Consider the following 18575-nt stretch of genomic DNA (forward strand, 5'->3'; position numbering starts at 1 on the left):
ATAACTGAAGACACGTCAACAAATGAGACCAAAGGGCAAATAACAACCTGGGGAAAGCGACCTGCAACAGACACCAGGCAGAAGGAACATTGCCAAGGCAGCAAGAAAGACACAAAAACCCAACTGGAAAACAGGCAAGAGACAGGCAGGGTCAATTTGCAGAAGAATCAGGAGGAAATGCTCAGGGACACCATCACCAGAGAAACACAAGCAAAGCAGGGAACTCCACCTTACTTCCCAGGTGAGTCAGTGCTGACAGTGCTGCCGGGGAGGGGGGGGATGTGGGGGTGTGGGTGTGGGTGTGGGTGTGGGGTGTGGGGGTGTGGGGTGTGGTGTGGGTGTGGGTGTGGGGTGTGGGGGGTGGGGGGGTGTGGTGTGGGGGTGTGGGGGTGTGGGTGTGGGGTGTGGGGGGTGTGGTGTGGGGGTGTGGGTGTGGGGCTGGGTGTGGGGTGTGGGGGTGTGGGGTGTGGTGTGGGTGTGGGTGTGGGGGTGTGGGGGGTGTGGTGTGGGGGTGTGGTGTGGGGGTGTGGGGGTGTGGGGTGTGGGGGGTGTGGTGTGGGGGTGTGGTGTGGGGTGTGGGGAGTGGGGGTGTGGGGGTGTGGTGTGGGGGTGTGGGGGGTGTGGGGTGGGGTGTGGGGTGTGGGGGTGTGTGGGGTGTGTGGGGTGTGTGGGTGTGGGGGTGTGGGGGGGTGTGGGGTGTGGTGTGGGTGTGGGTGTGGGGTGTGGGGGTGTGTGGGGTGTGGGGGTGGGGTGTGTGTGGGTGTGGGGTGTGGGGGTGTGGTGGGGGTGTGGGTGTGGGGTGTGGGGGTGTGGGTGTGGGGTGTGGGTGTGTGGGTGTGGGGGGTGTGTGGGTGTGGGGGGTGGGGGGCGGTTTACTGCTGAGGAAGGGAGTGTGACGGCAAGGGTCATGCCTTTGTTGGGGCGACTCTACTCCTAAGGGTGGATTCCCAGAGACAGACACAAAACCGTAAGGAGAGGGACCACAAGGCTAATCGACAAAATACGGAAATGGGAAAACGTACAGCAAGTTAGCGTTAAGTCCTACGAATACTGTGTTTTAATGAATTTTGCAGATAAATGATCATTAAATAATATTCAGTGAAAAAAATAATAAAAGTGAAAAAAATAACAAAACTGCTCACCAGATTTGGAACGGTTTTTATTTCCTTCTTTTACTCTTCTTTATGTTTTCATAAGTTTCTACAACGAGTGGGGACCACAATTGTAATTAGAAAAAAGCAAGAGTCAGTGTTATTTTTTCAAGAAGGTTGGAAACTCACTTTAGTAAAAGACCCAAGAGGGGGCGAGTTTCCGTCCTCTAGACAAGTGAGCGCTCCTGCCAGCCTCGAGAGTGTGGACAGTTCTGACTGATGAGGTGAGTCTAGGCAAAAAACAGGAAGCTTTTAAAAATGCTAAGTTTTCCCCCAAAAAGGTTAATCTTCAAGCACGGAAAAGGTAAGAAAGAAAAGATCTGAAGGACACTGGGTTCTGAAACATTCTGCCCATGACTGTGCTGGGGCGACGTCCCCTACCCCAGGCAACAGCACAGCTGGAACCGGCCTGCGTGCAGCTGCTGAAGACAGGGCCTGGGGGAACGTGCAGGGCTCTTCCCGCCCGGGCCCTTGCTCCAGGACCCACCTCCGGCCTGCGCCGTACCCCGGCAGCCCCGTCCTTCCACCTGGAGGCTGTGCGCTGCTTGTGTGGGACGTGACACTCCAGGCGTCCTCGGGGAACATGGCCCCAAAAGCAGACTCGTGGTCGCGGCTTGGTGCGTCCCCTTCATGGCACCCGACTCAAAGGTGGCACAGAGGTCTGAGGCTGCACCCGTCTGACTCACGCACGGGGCCACACACACGGTCACTCCTACTTCTGCGCATGGCAGGGGCCACAGGGGGACCTGCTGGACAGACAGCCTCATGGTCAGCTCAGGATGTTGGCTCGTCACGGCCGAGTGATGACCAAGCACGTCACCAGACAGACGGGCTCTCGCTCAGGCAGGTCAAGGGTGATGCCAGCCCCTCTAGGCACTTCGAGCCACGGCGGGTGCCAGACTCTCCGGGGTCCGTCTCTCCATCTGCCAGGGGCGGGGGGGTCACCTGCACCCGACACAAGCCTGGCTGTGTTCATGGGAGGCTGCGCACAGATGATACTAACGCCAACCAACACCCGGGATCTCGCCGTCCGAGTTCCGGTGAACTTGCTGCCTGTGTGAGGCTGGTCTTCTGTGTCTGTCTGTTTCAACAGGCTGCTTTTGCCCCTCCATTCGTGTTAGATCACGCTCTGCAAGGTTGGGCCGCCTCCCCCGCACCCTGCTCAGCCACCCAGGAACCCACGTGCGACGCGAAGGGATGACGCTCCCCATGTCTGCGCTGCCCGCGGAGGGCACGGGCGCCACCTGCTGACCTGATTCTCAGCTGCTCCTGGCGCGGTGCTGGGCCCCGGGCGCCGCTGTCCACGGTCCTGGCCCAAAGGCCTGGCTGCCCTGATCCCCTGGCCACCCTCAGACCCTCTGCACCTTGTGGAAATGCTTCCCTGGGAGATGGGAGCGTCTCCCGAGGCCTCCACGGAGGCTGTTTCCTTTTCTCAGCTCAGCTTCTGCATTTGTGCTAAGCCAGAGGAGGCCTGGGAAGCTGCCGGCCTGACGTGAACAAGCAGTGTCCACGGCAGGACACGTCAGGAAAGCAGGAGGGGGTTCCAGACAGAGTAAGTGTTCACTGACTGTCACCTGGACACAGCAAGAAAAGGGCGGCAGGTCAAAAGCTGGAAAGTCCACGTATCTGGTCAAAGAATTTGTGATGGCTTCATACCAGCCTCGTAGGAAAATGATCCCCTTACCAGTCAACTCTGGGCCACTGAGCTGGAGGCCCTGAGGGAGGAAGTCGCTCCTTAGGTTGTGGACAAGAATTCATTCCGCTGGACATTATGATGTTGGGCTTGAACCTAAAAAATGGCCTCATCACAAAGAGCTGCTCATTGGGACTTCCCTGGTGGCCCAGTGGTTAAGAATCCACCTTCAAATGCAGGGGGTGCAGGTTCGATCCCTGGTCAGGGAGCTAAGATCCCACACACCATGGGGCCACTAAGCCCGCGTGCTGCAACTACTGAGCCTGCACGCTCTGGACCCACGTGCCACAACTAGAGAGAAGCCCACACGCCGCAACGAAAGATCTCGCGTGCTGCAAGGAAGATGCCGCGTCCCGCAACTAAGACCCGACGCAGCCAAATAAATAAATATTTAAAAAAAAATAGCTGCTCATCACAGCGCCGTCTGTAAGAGCAAGACTGGAAACAGCCACGAGGCAGGTGGCAGGGCCTGACTGCACGGTGGTCCAGCCACACAGTGCGGTCCCACGTGGCTGAAACTGACAGTGGAGACACCTCTAGAAACTGTCATGGACAGGCCACAGGCCTTCAGGTTAGTAGGTCAGGAAAGCAAGGCAGAGAAGGACGAGGTCTTCTGCCAAAGAATGGGAGCGGAAAACATGTGCCCATGTGTGTGTCCGTGTGTGTGTGCCCGTCCGTCCGTGTGTGTGTGCCCGTGTGTGTGCCCGTGTGTGTGTGTACATCCTTGCTTCTACTTTTTAAATTGAAGGATAAATTATAAAAAAATTGGAACACTGTAACTTTAGCAGAGAAGGAGAATAAGGTAGAAAGAGATTTCTCTAGATACATCTTATTTTGTAGATCTGGCCGGGAACCAGGCAAATTTTTCACATAATCATAAAGTTAAATTAAATGCAGATGGAAATCTCTATACAGCCCATGCTAACTGGAACAAATTAACCTGCTGTGGGTAAGACTTGGGCACGACCTCAGACACAGAATGATTTCAATCGAGTTGAAAGCAGTCACTCAGCTGTGTATTCTAGTGGGATACGCCTGGAGATCAAAAGAACTTAAAAAAATCTCAGATGATGACAAGTATTTGTGAGGATGTGGAGAAACAGGAGCCTCGCACGTGACCAGGGAATGAGAACTGCCGGTGACAGCTCCTCAGCACGTAGAGGCACCGTGTGAAGCACTAATTCTCTCCTAGAGACACCCAAAGAACGGAAACTCACAACCACACAAAAACCTGTACGTAGATGTTCACAGCAGCATTACTCAATGATAACCAAGAAGTGGAAACGACACACCCGCCCATCGACAGATGAACCAAATGTGGTCCATCCGTACAGTGGAATATTATTCAGCCACAGAAAGGAAATCCTGACACCTGCATGAAGGTGGGTGAACCTTGAAAACATGATGCTCAGCAAAAGAAGCCAGACACAAAGGGTCACATAACGAGGGATTCTACTTCTATGAAACGTCCAGAACAGGCAAATTCACGGAGCCAGGAAGTAGATGCGTGGCTGCGAGGGGCTGGGGGGTGCCTACAGAACCCACACAGAAGAGGCTGCGGCGGAGCCTCGGAGTTCAGCTCGAGAAGGAAGAGCGGCCCTGAGCCCCACGGGCTCCCGGCCAGCCCCTGCCCGCTGCTGGAGGAGCTGGCCACACGCCGCTCCAGGAAGAAGGCGGCAGTGGCTGCACAGGCCTGCAAGGCGTCTGCCCCTGCACCCAGATGGCCCCTCCCTGCTGACCTCTGTGCACAGCTCCCACGGCTGCGGGCAGGGGCCTGTCCAGCCTCCGGGCTGAGCCCCCTCCTCTCTCCATCCTCCCACCTCCCTTCGCCCACAGTGAAGCCAGGATGGGAGCCTGCGAGGCAGGGTCTGGTGAGAGGACAGCGCAACAGCCGCGTGTGAGGCCCCGAGGCTGAGCCCGGCTCCTCCTTTCCCACGTCCGGGATGGGGGCCGGGGGCATGTGGTGGGCACCGGGGCAGTGCTGGCTGAATCTGCTTCAATCAGGATAAGCCCCGGGGGTGGGGCGGGGGAGGAAGAGCTGCCGTGAGCCAGTCGTGTAGGAGCCAGGGTGTCACAGAGCCCTGCCCGCTCAGCTGCCTCTGGGGGAGAACAGGGTCCTGGGGGCACTGCCCGAGAATCTGCCCCAGGGTGGTCTCGGGATCCCACCGCTGCCCCCGGGGCAGGGCTGAGGGTCTCTGTGGCTAACCGCGGCCCACGGGAGCTGCCACGCCGGTCAGGTGGGTGCTGGGGCCCAGCCCCGGCCGGTCCACACACGCCGGTCACACCACAGCAGTGAAAAGGGGCGAACCGAGGGCCCGAAGCTGCGCCCACTCACCTGAAGGCGCCCGTCACGCCAGAAACGGGGCGGTCGGGGCTACGAGGGGCGCTTCTCGGTTGGATGTGGCAACTGGGTCCAGGAGGGCCTGACCAGCAGCTAAACCGACTAGAGGTGAGTCCAGGGGCCAGAGCGGCTCTTACCTGGAGCCCGGCAGGTGCTGGGCCTCCTCCCCGGCCGCCCCTCCACGCCGACTCTCCTCCCCGGCCTCCGAGGGCTGCCGGGCCTCAGCCTCCTTTTGCTCACTCGCTCCGCCGCCCCCTCCAGGCAGCCCGTCTGCCGCGTCCACCTGGGGCCCTGAGGTGTGTGCCAGGCACTTGTCGGAAGTGGGGGCTTTGGGCTCCTGCCCGCCGGGGGCGTCTTCGGAGGGCCCGGGGTCTGGGACGCCCAGCGCCGTGGGCAAGGCCTCCGGGGCAGGCCGGACCTCCAGCAGTCCCGCGGCCGAGCCCTTGGCGCAGGCCTTGGCGGAGCCCACGTAAGAGGAGCGGATGACGCTTCCCGAGCCGCACTTGCCGCGCAGGCTCTCCGCCGCGTCCTCCCTGCTGCCCGCACAGCCCCTGCAGCACACGCAGGAGTTCAGAAGGCTGTTGGCAGCCGTGGCGCTGAGTTTGTGGGGGCCGCCCTCCGGCCCCTCGGCCGCCGGCTCCCCCGGGGAGACGCCGTTTCCGAGGACTTCTGGGTTGGCGAGGGCAGAGTCCAGGGAGTTGGGCGACTTGGGGTTGAAGATGACCGTGGCCGAGAGCTTCATGCCCCCCGTCCGGTGGGCGATTAGCTCGGCCGTCTGGGCGTCCTCCGCACTCGCCTCCCAGCCATCCAGCTGCGGCTGGGAGTCCGGGCAGCTGCAGGAGCCAGGGCCCACTGCCCGCGTCTGGTCGCCCTGCACGCCGTTGCTGCCGCTCAGGTCCTCCGCCGTCTCGGCTGCGGCGGCTGCTCCGGCCCCCGCCCCTCGGCTCTCCCCGCCCCGCCCTCTCTCCTGGGGGCCGCCCGCCCGCCCACACCGGCCGCCCGGGGGCTCTGCCGCCCCGTCCACATCCTCCATGAAGAACACCCTCCCCTCCTCTTCGTCGCTGCCCGGCGGCAGCCGTGGTCCGCCCGGGGATGCCTGTCCGAGGGCACCGCGCTCGGCGCCCGGCCCGTGCGCGGGGGACTGGCAGGCATTGGGCGGGGACAGGAGAGAGGACATCGCGTCCCCAGCCCTGTGCACCATTCGGCTGAGCTGCTCCAGCTCCTGGTCGTCGTCCTGCACGGAGCACGCCAGCTCCGCCTCTGCGTGCCTGGGCTCCGCTGGGCCGAGGGGTGCGGGCAGGGCGGGCTCCAGGGCAGGGGGCACCGGGGTGTCCGCCCGGATGGGGAATTCCACGTCTTGGGAAATACAGAGGTTCCGTTCCAGCGTGTGAAGCTCCTCCTCGGTCAGGGTCCGCAGCAAATCCCTACAAGCGTCAAGACAGAAAGGAAGAGTGTCGGTCCCAGAGGCCACACCAGCCCCCAGGCCGAGTGGGCTCGGCACCAGCAGGAGAGCAACACGGTGTCCACTGCCTGCAATTAACCTCCCACCATGTTGCTTCCTCCACCAAAAGAGGTGCGTCTCCAGGGGTCCCCCGGGCCGCGGGTCAGGACAACAGCCGTGTGGGTGGCTGACGGTGATTCTAGAATGTGCCCTTGCTTAAAAATGAGACTCTGAACTCCCTTGCTGAAAACCCTGATTCTTCGTGATAATATGTTAATAAATTAATAAAATAAAATTGTATTAATAAAATTATAAATTAATAAATCAATTAATAAAAACTTTCAGGAGTGAAAGGATATATATTGGTTTATATATAGATTTTCATCCTTTGCTTCAACAAATATTACTGAGCACTGCCTATGTGCCAGGCCCTGGGTGACACACAGGAAGACTGGCATGGTCCCTGCTGAGCAGGTTCCGTAGGAAGAGACAGATAATAAACATTTACAAGGGAAGACTGAAGTACAATAATGACCACAGCAGCCAAGGAAGGAGCCACCAGAAGGGGGCACAGCAGGGCGCCTCCCCTGGGGGGAGCGGCATTGAACCGACACCCAAGGTGGAGTGACTCTAATGACAACGACGGGGATGAGCCCAAAGTGGGTCCCACAGGCCGGTGTATGCTGCTCTCCGCCGGGAAGAGCTCAGGCCTGAGGTCTCAGCGCCTGGTTCAACATCCCAGTGCAGTCGGGGAAGCACGTGGAAAGGTGCACTTCTCAGAACCGCTCAGCTGTGGGTCTTCATAAACTGAACACACCCTGCCAACAGCACCCAGATCAAGAAATACAGCACGACCTGGGCTCCCAGGCGCCCCCCACGTGCCTTCCTGGTCACGATCCCGACTACCACAGCGGTGGCCTCCCCTGTTCTCCTTCTCTAGATAGACGGCAACCTGCGGTCTGCACTCCTCCGTGGCAGGCATGTTTGCCAGTGCTATGTTTGTGCAGAGGTGCCAGACGAAACACAGGACACCCAGTTAGACTGGAATTTCAGATAAACAGCAAATACTTTTTAGAGTAAGTATGTCCCAAATGGCCCCCACTGGGGACATATTTACACTAACAAAGTATTATCGTTTATCTGAAATCTAAATTTAATTGCACACTTTTTTTTTAAACCTTTATGTGCAATTACATTTTATTTTTCCTATGCCTTTGTTTTTCGTTTTTTTTTTGGGGGGGGTGCTCAGCTTGTGGGACCTTAGTTCCCCCTGACCAGGGATTGAACTTGCACCCTTGGCAGCCGAAGTGCAGAGTCCTAACCACTGGACCACCAGAGAACTCCCCTTAATCGCATATTCTGTTTCCCTTTGCCAGCTCTGACAACCCTCTCTGGTGAGATTCGCGGTCGTTGTAGATCATTCCGTCTCCTGGTGGAAACGCATCACAGTTCACCTCTGAAGCTGTCCCACCCCGGAGGGGCCCTGGCTGCCAGGGACCCACATCTTTGAGTCCCTGTCCTGGGGAGCATGGGGTGTGTTTCTGCAAGCACGCGTGCTGAGTGCTGGTGAGGGGTGTGTCCCCGCCGACAGCCCACAGGGTCCGCTGACAGTTCTGCATGCCCCACACCCTCATGGGCACTTGCACTTTTCCACTTCATCGTCTCTGGTGAGTGTGCAGTGGTATCTCGTCGTGGTTTTAAACTGCTTTATCCTGCTCGTTCAGGAGGTCGTGCACCCATTTATACGCTGATGGACCCTTAGACAGCCTCTCTGAAGTGCCTGTTCAGGACTTTCACCCATTTTTTATTGGGTTAACTGTCTGTTTCTTACCGACTGACAGGAGTTCTTTATGTATTGTGGATCTCAGTTCTTTATTGGATGTTGTGTCCAACTCTGCGGCCTTTTCACTCTCTCAAAGGTGTCTTTTGACGAACTGAGGTTTTAAATTCCAGCAAAGTTCAAAATGTCATTTTATTCTGTGATTAGTGCTTCCGTGCCCTGGTGAAGAAATCTTTGCCAACTCGGAGATCACAAAGATGTACTCGATGGTTCCCTCTGAAAGCGTTCTTTTACTTTTCACGTTTGTATCTGCAGTCTACCTAGAACTGACGTGTTCATAGGAGTGTATCACGGACCTTTGTCCTCATACGGATATTTGCTGATTCAGCCACTCATTGGAAAAAGCCAACCGTTCTCCACTGTTGTGCTGTCACCTCTGTCATGAATCATGTGTTGGTCGCACCAGACCCTCTGTTCCGTTGAATGCCCCGTGCACTACGTCTCTGCCAGTACGACTACAGCTATACGGCAGGAAGTGTCTCCAGCTCTGCTCACTTTTATAATGAAGCACACCTGGCAGAAATGCACACATACGTTCACAAGCTCGGTCACACCAGCACCGTCTGGAAGCTACCCAAAAACCATGAAGAGCAGAACATATAAATGATATTCTTCTTCTTTGTCCTTTTTCTCCAGCAATCTTTTTCTTCTTGGCTGTTCTAGGCCCCTTGCCTTTCTATAGGACTTTTAGAATTACTTTGTCAATTTCTGCAAAAGAAAAAACCTCCTGGGATTTTGATTGAGGTTGCATTGAATTCATAGATTAATTTGAGAATCACTGATATCTTCTCAATATAAAGTTTTCCACTCCCTGAATATGGGATAGCTATTTATTTAGGTCTTTAAAATTTTGTATCAAAAACATTTTGTAACTTTTGGTGGAGGTCTTAGACATCTCACATTTATGCTAATTAATATTTATTGACACCATTGTAGATGATATTTAAATTTTTTATTGTGATAAAATACTTATAAAATTTACCATCTTTACCATTTTAAGTGACAGTTCAGTGGTATTAAGTACACTCATATTGTTGTGCAGCCGTCACCACCATCCACCCCTGTAACAATTTCATCTTGTAAAACTAAAACTCTGTCCTCATGAAACAATAACTCCCTGTTCTCCCCTCCCCCAGCCCCTGGCAACCACAGTTATGCCTTTTGTCTCTATGATTTTGAGGACTCCAGGGACCTCATGTAATCGGAATCATACATTATCTGTCTTTTTGTGGCTGGCTTATTTCATTCAGCATGTCCACAAAGTTCATCCACATTGCAGCATGCGTCAGGATTTCCTTCCTTTTTAAGGCTGAATAATATCCCAGTGTATGGCTGGACCATGTTTTGCTTACCCATCCATCCGTCAACAGCGGCTTCCATGTCTTAGCTATTGTGAACGATGATGCTATGAATACGAGTGTACAAATATCTCTTCAAGATGCTTCTTTCAATTCTTTTCAGTATAAACCCAGAAGTGGAACTGCCGGATCATACGGTAGTTCTATTTTAATTTTTTGAGGAATCTCCACAGCAGCTGCATCATTTTACATTCCCACCAACAGTGCACAAGAGTTCCAATTTCTCCATATCCTCCCCAGCACTTGTTTTCTGTTTCTTTGATAGTAGCCTTCCTCGTGGGTGTGAGGTGGTGTCTCATTGTGGTTTTGATTTGCGTTTCCCTGACGATCGAGATGTTGAGCATCTTTTCATGTGCTGGTGGCCATTCACGTATCTTCTCTGGAGACATGTCTATTCAAGTCTTTTGCCCATTTGCATCAGATCGTTAGGCTTTTTGTTGTTGAGTTTTAGGAGTTCTCTATATAGTCTAGATACTAACCCCTCACCAGATATACGATATGCAGATATCTTCTCCCATTCTATGGGTTGCCTTTTTACTCTATTGTAGTGTTTTTTGATGGACAAAATATTGAAATTTTCACAAAGCTCAATTTGTCTATTTTTTTCTTCTGTTACCTGTGCCTTTGGTGTTACATCCAAGAAGTCACTGCCAAATGCAATCTCATGAAGCTTTTGTCCTATGTTTTCTTCTAAGAGTTTTATAGTTTTACCTCTTACATTTAGGTCCTTGATTTTGAGTTAATTCATATTTATATGGTGTTAGGTAAGGGTCCAACTTCATATGTGTGTGCATATGTGTGTATCTCTTATCAGATTAAGGAAATTCCCTTCTATTTCTAATTTGCTAAGAGATGTTTTCATCATAAAATAGGCATTAATCTTTCAAATTATTTTTCTGTAACTTTCAAAATGATTTGGTTTTTCTTCCTTTTTAAAAAATACAGAAAAACTGATTTTCAAATGTTAAACCATGATGTATATAATTTAAACTCCACAAGACAATTATTGTTTTGTACAGCGCAGATTCATTTATGTTCATTCACATCAGGGTCTTAAGTCTCCTGTGCTTCCACATTCCCATCTGAGATTTTTTTCCTTTGCAGGAAGAATTCCAATTAGTTTTTCTTTATGTGCAATCTGCTCCTAACCGATTTCTTCAGCTTCGTATTTCTGAATAACCCACTATATCACCTGCATTTTTTTTTTTTTTTTTCTGGTACGCGGGCCTCTCACTGCTGTGGCCTCTCTCGCCGCGGAGCACAGGCTCCGGACGCGCAGGCTCAGCGGCCATGGCCCACGGGCCCAGCCGCTCCGCGGCATGTGGGATCTTCCCGGACCGGGGCACGAACCCGCGTCCCCTGCATCGGCAGGCGGACTCTCGACCACGGCGCCACCAGGGAAGCCCCACCTGCACTTTTGAAGGATATTTTTCCTGGTTGTAATCCTGACTGGCAGCTATTTCCTTTCAGCACTTTATTATATTTTTAAAAATATTTACTTATTTATTTATTTTGGCTGCGCCAGGTTGTGGCACGAGGGGTCCTCGTTGCCACATGTGGGATCTTCGTTGCGGCATGTGGGATCTTCTTCTTAGTTGTGGCATAGGGGATCTTTAGTTGCAACATGGGGGATCTTTAGTTGTGGCGTGCAGGATCTTTTAGTTGCGGCATGCATGCAGGACTTAGTTCCCCGACCAGGGATCGAACCCGGGTCCCCTGCATTGGGAGTGCGGAGTCCCAACCACTGGACCACCGGGGAAGTCCCGCTTTCAGCACTTTAAATATATATAATTTCATTGCCTCTGGCTTCCATCGTTTTTGAGAAGACAGCTGTTGATGTACACTCTTTTCAAAGTAATATGTCCTTTCCCGCTAGCTGTGTTTAAGCTTTTTTCTTTGTTTTCAGCAATTTTACTGTGATATACCCAGGTGTGTCTGTGGAATCTGTGGACAGAGAGTTTTCTTCAATTTTGGAAAATTCTTGGCCATTATTTCTTTGAATACTGCTTCTGCCCATTTTCTCCATTCCTTCCTTCTGATTCCAGTTATGTGCGTCAGCCTTTTGAGTACGTCACACGTCTCTGACGTTCTGGACTCTTTCCCTGCCCAAGTCTCCAGCATCTGGTGTCTCCCCCCTCCCCCTCCCCCCATGGCCATTCCCAGCCATGGCCCAGGCCACACGCTTCCCTTCCTGGCCCAGCATCGTCCACCCTCTCCCCTCCTTCCTTGTCTCCTCTCCCAGCCAGACACCCAGAGAGGGCAGGAGCCTCGGCCTCTGGGTCCAGGGTCAGGTCCTGCTAGGGACACTCAACTGTGCCTCGCCCACCCTGTGCCCACTGACCCTCCAAGGACCCCCCGGGTCACTCCTCACTGGATTCAGAGCACGTTTGGCTCGCGATGGGGCAAAGGGCAGTTTAGAGCAGGCTTCTGTGCTCTCTGGCCCCCAGAAAGGACAGGCACCAGCAGAGGAAAGCCACCCTAGGCTGGGAAGTCCCGCCAGACCCAGGAAGGGCGTGGCAGGGGTCCACGGGGTCAGCCCTGGACCGACAGCCTGGGAAGGGGGCTTCTCGGAGACCAGGGACCGTGGTAGGAAAGACCTTGGCGTCTGAGGCCACGGGGCCAGGGAGCTGCTCAGAGGACATGCGGCCACAGCCCCCTGCTGCCCCATCCCCGCAGGAGCCGGGCCCTGTCAGCTCACAGCAGTGAGGGCTCCACACACCTTGACGTGAGGTTTCTCAAGGGAAGGCTGAGGTCGGGGTGCTGCTGGAGGGCAAGGGGAGCCCTCAGGGCAGAGCTCGGTTGCCCAGGCCAGACGCCACAAGCCCACAGGACAGCACAGATGGCGCCAACGCCACCCAGGGATGGTCGGGGGGTGGGCAGGATGAGCCACAGCATGTGGGCACCCGCTGGTCACTCAAGAGAACTGAGCACTTCACCCCCTAAACTAGTCAAAGAACTAGTAACAGCCCCCAACCTGGGCGCCAGCCCCAGCCAACGTGCAGGGCGTGGCCTGGCCCAGGGGGATGTCCTCCCCTCACAGGCTGCGTGGCCCTGGTCCGGCCCACACCACCCCGGTTTCAGGGCCTCGCCTCTAAGATAGGCCCCATCTGTCTCGCGGGGCCACGGAGACGTTTCTGTGAGAAACCAGAAGAGGGCCTGGCTTCCAGGCCCTTAGCCAGGGCAGCCACTGTCTTAGGACCGGACATCTGTGTAAAGGTCTTAACGCTACCGGCCAAGAACAAAGAACTTGTTCTGTGAGGGAGGAAGGGTATGGGGTTAAAGGAGCTCCAAACAGTAGAAACCAGGAGCCGACGACAGAGACCAAGGTCCCAGCACCCCCGAGGTGGACAGAAGGTAAAGAATTAGCTCACACAGAAGTGTGAGGTTTACCACCCTCTGAAGCTTGGCAGGGACAAGCTACCCACCCTTGAGGTGTCCAGTAAAGGCAAAGCAAGACCAGCCTTGTCCAGAGAGGTCACTGCCAACCCCCAGGAGCCGTCACAGAAGGGACGGGGCTCAGAGGCAAACACCACCCTCCCCTCCCCTCCCCTCTCTCACCCCCCCACCCCCCCACACCCCGCCAACCTGATTTTCCGCAGCAACGTGTGGAAGGGCCGGAAGAGCTCGGACATGTCCTCTGCCTTGCGGTCCAGGTTCAGGGGTCCATCCGCGTAGACCACGAGGCCACTGCATCCAAGACAGAAAGCCAGCCTGACGTCAAGTCCTGCAGCCGCGTGGCCAGCCCAGACCACACCCTGCACATGCTTCCCCTCTGCGATCGAATCGTAAATAAGTTTAGAAAAAAGCAGTGAAAATTATGACCCAGATTTTATCCTCTTTCGAAGTTGATTAGCCTACGTCTGTTTGAGGGATCATAAAATAATGATAAAAACATGGCTGCACACCTCCCAGCCGCAATCAGATAAATCAGCATCAAGGTCTGTTGCTAACATCTGCCTCCTTGAAAATGGAAACACTGGATTTGTGTTTAAATATACCACAAATGCAGAGGTTGGTGAGAACTGGCCCTGGAACCATCTACTCCAAAAGGGAAACAGGAGTTGGAGGTGAAGCCCAGCCCGGCCCCCCACCAGCGTGGAGCCCTGACCCCAGGGCTGGCCCCTGGGGGTGTGGGTCCTGCAGGAGCACGGCGCAGACAGGGCGAGATTTTTCCAGACAGCGCCCCGCAGGCTGTCCTCCCAGCTCTCCCAGCTCTCCCTCGTGCCGTCCACACGCCCCAGGTCCGGGGGCTGCCCGAGACTTTCCGACTCACACTGGCCACAGGCTCTCGCGGTTCCCGGCCCCGCCAGGCTGTGAATGTCGTGTCCCGGCCGCTGTCTCCAAAGCCCCCTTCCCCTCCCAGCACTCTGGCCCACGGTCAGGCACCCTTCAAGAGGGGGGCAGCCTCGTGTCACCCCTCAGGCAGGATGGACCCTCCTGCTGGGCGTCCCCGTGCCTCGAGAGGACCCCCTTCACTGGACTGGGCCCCACGGCCCATCTGACTCTGCCCAGATGCCAGCTCCGGGTGCCCCGATTCCGCGGCAGGGGGTCCCGTGTTCACCTGCGTAGCCACAGCCCCACCCATCTCCAGGCGCGTGACCATCATTCCAGACCCGTCTCTCGGAGAGAGGACCTATCCCTGAGGACCCTTCTCTGGATGCCTCCTGCACCTCTTGGGTGCCCAGGGACCGTCCACCCGTGAACACGGGCCTGTCCCCTCGCGGCCCCATGGAGCATAGGTCGGCGCCTCGGGGGCCTGTCTGTGTAAATGAGGAGCCGCTGGCACGTCTCTGAGGACGAACAGGATCTTATTTCAGGCCTCAGGGTCTGGTCACCCATCCAGCTGGGAGCCCCCATTACTTCTGGAAAACACCCAGTTCAGTGAGAAAAACTGAAAAAGTTGAACGAGGAGACTGTTTTCCCCTAAAAAAAGGTTGGTTTCGTGGGCAAAAAGATTTCCTTTTTTTCTAAAAACAGGAAAAACATGGGCTGTGAGGCCCCCCTGGGGCACACCTGGCCGTGACCAGCATGACCAGTGGCCTCCAGGCCCCGAGGAGAGACCAGCTCGAGGGCCTGTGTCCTGAGCCAGCGGAGGGCAGAGGGCACGGCCAGGCCTCCATTCCTTCTGGGCTGCTTCACGGATCTTCCATGAGCTAACAGTCATGGTTCAATTAACCGTGTTTGAGGGACGATTTCTCAAGGCAGAGCCTTAACTTGGTGGGTAAATGCAGTGGTCTCAGTGCAAAGGCAGAGTGAAAACAGGCAGAAGAAAGAGTTTGGGTAATCCTGGCCATCTCCTCTTTCAGAAAGCAGCGACGGGGGCAGGGAGGGACCCTGTCTCCTCTCCTGGGTCCTGGGGAGGCCTGGGCTGCCCCCCAGTGAGCAAGCAGGGTCCCTCCTGCCCAGCACGGCCTCCATGGAGCTGCGAGTCCCGGAAAAGAATCCATTCAGCAGGAGAGGTCTGTGCACAAACCCCTAAAGCCACCGTGCCCACCCCCTCTGGTGGGAGACCGGGGGACCTAGGTCATTCCCACGGCTCTGTCCAGCGGTGCTCGCACGCGCCGGAGCACCCAGGGTTCCCTCCCGCTCAGCAGCTCCGGGAAGTGACGCCAACCGCCAGGACAGGCAGAGAGGAGGTCGTGGGGCGGCCACGTTTCTGCGTCCCCACGACGGGGCACCCCTGCGGACAAGGGTGAGGCTGGTCTTCGTGTCCCAGGAGGAGCTCAGCAGACACCTGTTCAGTGTCCAGCTGGCCCGGGTGCTGATGCAATGGCCGGGGGTGGGAAGGGGAGATGGGGGGAACCAGGCCTGGAAACAAGCCATCAGGGGGAGAGCTGCAGCCCCACAGGGCGGGTGACCCGGGCATCGCGCCCGCTCAGCCCACGTCCATGCAAGGCAGCCCCACAGTGGAGCCTGGCAGGCACGTGGCTGGGCCCGGGGGGGCCCCGGCATAACGCGGGGGACGGTGAGGGGTCGGCCCAGGTCCAGCTCGCGTGGGCCGGGGGAGCACGCCCGGCATGGAGGGAGGGCCCGCCCCACCCCCACTCTTTAGGTGTCTTTCACTTTCTTGGTAATGTCCTTTGATGCACAGATTTTAAATTTTGATAAAGTCCAATGTATTATTTTTAAAAATTTGTTGCTCATGCTTTTGGTGTCAAATCTAAGATTCCACCACCAAATCTCAGAAGACAAAGATTCACCTCCTCATATACACACTACTATATCTAAAATAGATAACTCCTAAGGACCTACTGTAGAGCACAGGGAACTCTACTCAATACTCCGCAATGACCCATATGGGAAAAGAACCTAGAAAAGAGTGGATGTATGTGTATGTGTAACCGATTCACTTTGCTGTGCACCTGAAACTAACACAGCATTGTAAACCAGCCACACTCCAATAAAAATTAAATTAAATATAAGAAAAAGAAGAAAAGAGAAAGATTCACCCGTGTGTTGGTCAGAGTTCTCCAGAGAAACGTGACCAGCACACATGCGCGCGTGCACGTGCTCACACACACACACACACACACACGGTTGCACGAGGTGAATGTACTTAATGCCGTTGTGCACGTTCAGAAAGGGTTAAAATGGCCAGTTTTACGTCATGCATATTTTATCACAATAAAATGTAACATTTATTGCTTTGATTTCTGTTACAAAACTTATACCTATCGTGTTCAGAAATTTAGTAGAGACGCACTGGTGATGATGTTTGTACTTGATACACTAGGAGTTCTTCCCTGACGTTTGGGATTCATCCTTAATGTTGTTTAAATAGCTAGAGTATCATTTTTAATCAATCCCTTAATTCCAGGTCTATACCACCCCCCCCGTCAAATTTTTATGATTAAAACTTCAGTGAAAAACTTTACAAATTCATATTTGTGCCCTGTCAGATCAGCACAACAGAATCCTGCGGAAATTCACTGTGCTACCACCTGCGGGGCACTAAGGACACGTGAGTGAGCGCAGGTGAGCACCCCTGCCCCGTGACACTTACAGGCCCATGGGGGAGGCACAAATCACCCAAATATCCCGAACAGGCACATCTAGAGAGAGGTGGGATTACAGGGGTGGAGGTGATGGCTGAGGGGTAAGGGGTATCTTTTCAGTGACGACGATGCCCTGAAATTAGTGGTGACGGTTGCACGACTCTGCAAATTGACTAAAAACCACTGAATCGTACACTTCAAATGGGTGAGTGATAAGGTATGTGAATTCCATCTCAATAACATGGCTTAAAAGTAATCTCCTGGGAGGAAACATGGGAACACCCTGTGCAGGAAGTGGTGAGCACCAAGGAAGGGAGAGGGTGGCAGGTGAGGCGGGGAGAGAAGGTTGGAGGGGACCCTGCGATGTGGAGGGCCGGGCAGGGGGCACTGTCCACACTCGCCTTTGCTCCCACGGGCTGGAGCCACAGGAAGGCCTGAGCCCTCGGCTGCCAAGAAGCAGGTGGGCCAGGGGACTGGACGGGAACCTTCGCTGGCCCGGGAGAAGAGATCCACCCCAGAGGGTCCCTGCACCAAACCCCCAACCGCACCCCAGCGTCCAGAATGCTCCACGGCGACTGCTTGCCTTGTGTACGTGTGTGCCTCCCTCACGGTCATCCCCATACCTCTGGCGACAAGCACAGGGCCGGCATGCAGTAGGTGCTTAATACATGCTCACAGGTGAACCCAGGAAGGAGTGAGTCCTGGGCCCCAAGCTGGGCAGCAGTGGCCTCTGTGGACAGCGAGGAATTGAGAGAGGGAGCCGGGTGGCTGCACTGTGGGTCCCACAGGAACCCTGTGAGTGTCCCTGAAGGGGCGGCTGGTTCCAGGACCAGCTGCTTACAAGCCAGTTCTCCCCACCCCTTCTGGTTAAGCCTGGCGCTCCTCAGATCCTCAGACCCACAGCCTGGCTGTGAGGTGGGAGACCTGCTTCTGATGGGGGGCTGGGGGCTCTAGGGGGCCTGAGGGCTTCTCAGTGGCTGCCGTGAAGCCCCCAGACTCTGGGCTCCTGTCCCGCCTCCACTTCAACTTCAGACCCAGCCTCTCCTCGCTGCGACTCAGAGCCTCCCCTCATGACCTCAGAGGTCCCGCGGCTCCGCTTCCAGGCCTCCCTCCAGCCTAAGCTGGAGAGGACCCCACGCGAGGCCTCCAGGAGGTGCCCGACAGGAAAAAGGCCCTGCCCAGGGCACTCCCGAGGCAAGGACCCAGACAAGTTCAGGTGTCAGAAGGTGGCCTGAGGTCAGCAGAGAGGGCCCAGTGACCCCACTCAGGGAGAAGTGGCCTTGGAAGGCCAGCTCGGTGAGCATGGCGAGGCTGGACAGCGCCACCCTGCACACCCTAGCCTTGGGCCGCCGGCACCGGGGAGCCGCAAGGAGCTGAGCACACACCACGGACTCGAGCACAGAAACCCAGAAACGTGTTTCCGTTCAACGTCCTTGCTTTTATCTTAAGACAGGCGTGCTGTCTAAGAGTCTCTGGCCCTCCCCCGATATTTAGAACAGGTTCCCTCTAAGACAGTGGAAACTGACGGGAGGTTCTGGAAAGGTTCTGGTTCGTCCCAAGACCACTGCAGAGACCTCCCAGAGGGAAGGCAGCCCTGGAGCACAGTGAGGCCAGGAAGAGCGAGGTGGGGGCCAGGCCGGTCCCCAAGCCCAAGGCAAGATTCAAGTGTGGGGAGCTGACCCTGCACACCGGAGGCGGCCACTCAGGCTTCCCCGAGTGCTGGGCACTGGCAGCCCCACCCCGCCTGCCCGCCTCC

General features: G+C 55.5%; 1 protein-coding gene across 18 annotated transcripts in view; it reads right to left on the reverse strand.

The window, feature by feature from the left end:
- The window catches only part of ZFYVE28 (zinc finger FYVE-type containing 28), a 111402-nt gene that overhangs the window by 27681 nt on the left and 65146 nt on the right, over positions 1 to 18575 (reverse strand). For 5 of the 18 annotated variants that reach the window (XR_010942795.1, XM_067734875.1, XM_067734877.1 and 2 more), the window contains exons 7-8: positions 13410 to 13511; positions 5323 to 6609 (exon numbers count right to left, since the gene is read on the reverse strand). Coding sequence is in view for 4 of the 18 variants with exons in the window: in XM_067734875.1 (XP_067590976.1) it covers positions 5323 to 6609; positions 13410 to 13511 (1389 nt within the window). In the remaining 14 variants the exon portion in view is untranslated. Of the gene's footprint in view, positions 1 to 1142; positions 1201 to 1280; positions 2726 to 2835; positions 2941 to 5322; positions 6610 to 13409; positions 13512 to 18575 lie in introns of all 18 variants that reach the window. The other 13 variants (XR_010942805.1, XR_010942800.1, XR_010942801.1 and 10 more) reach the window with 6 other exon arrangements.

This window comes from Pseudorca crassidens, chromosome 4 (genome assembly GCF_039906515.1).
Source record: "Pseudorca crassidens isolate mPseCra1 chromosome 4, mPseCra1.hap1, whole genome shotgun sequence".
Taxonomy (NCBI): domain Eukaryota; kingdom Metazoa; phylum Chordata; class Mammalia; order Artiodactyla; family Delphinidae; genus Pseudorca; species Pseudorca crassidens.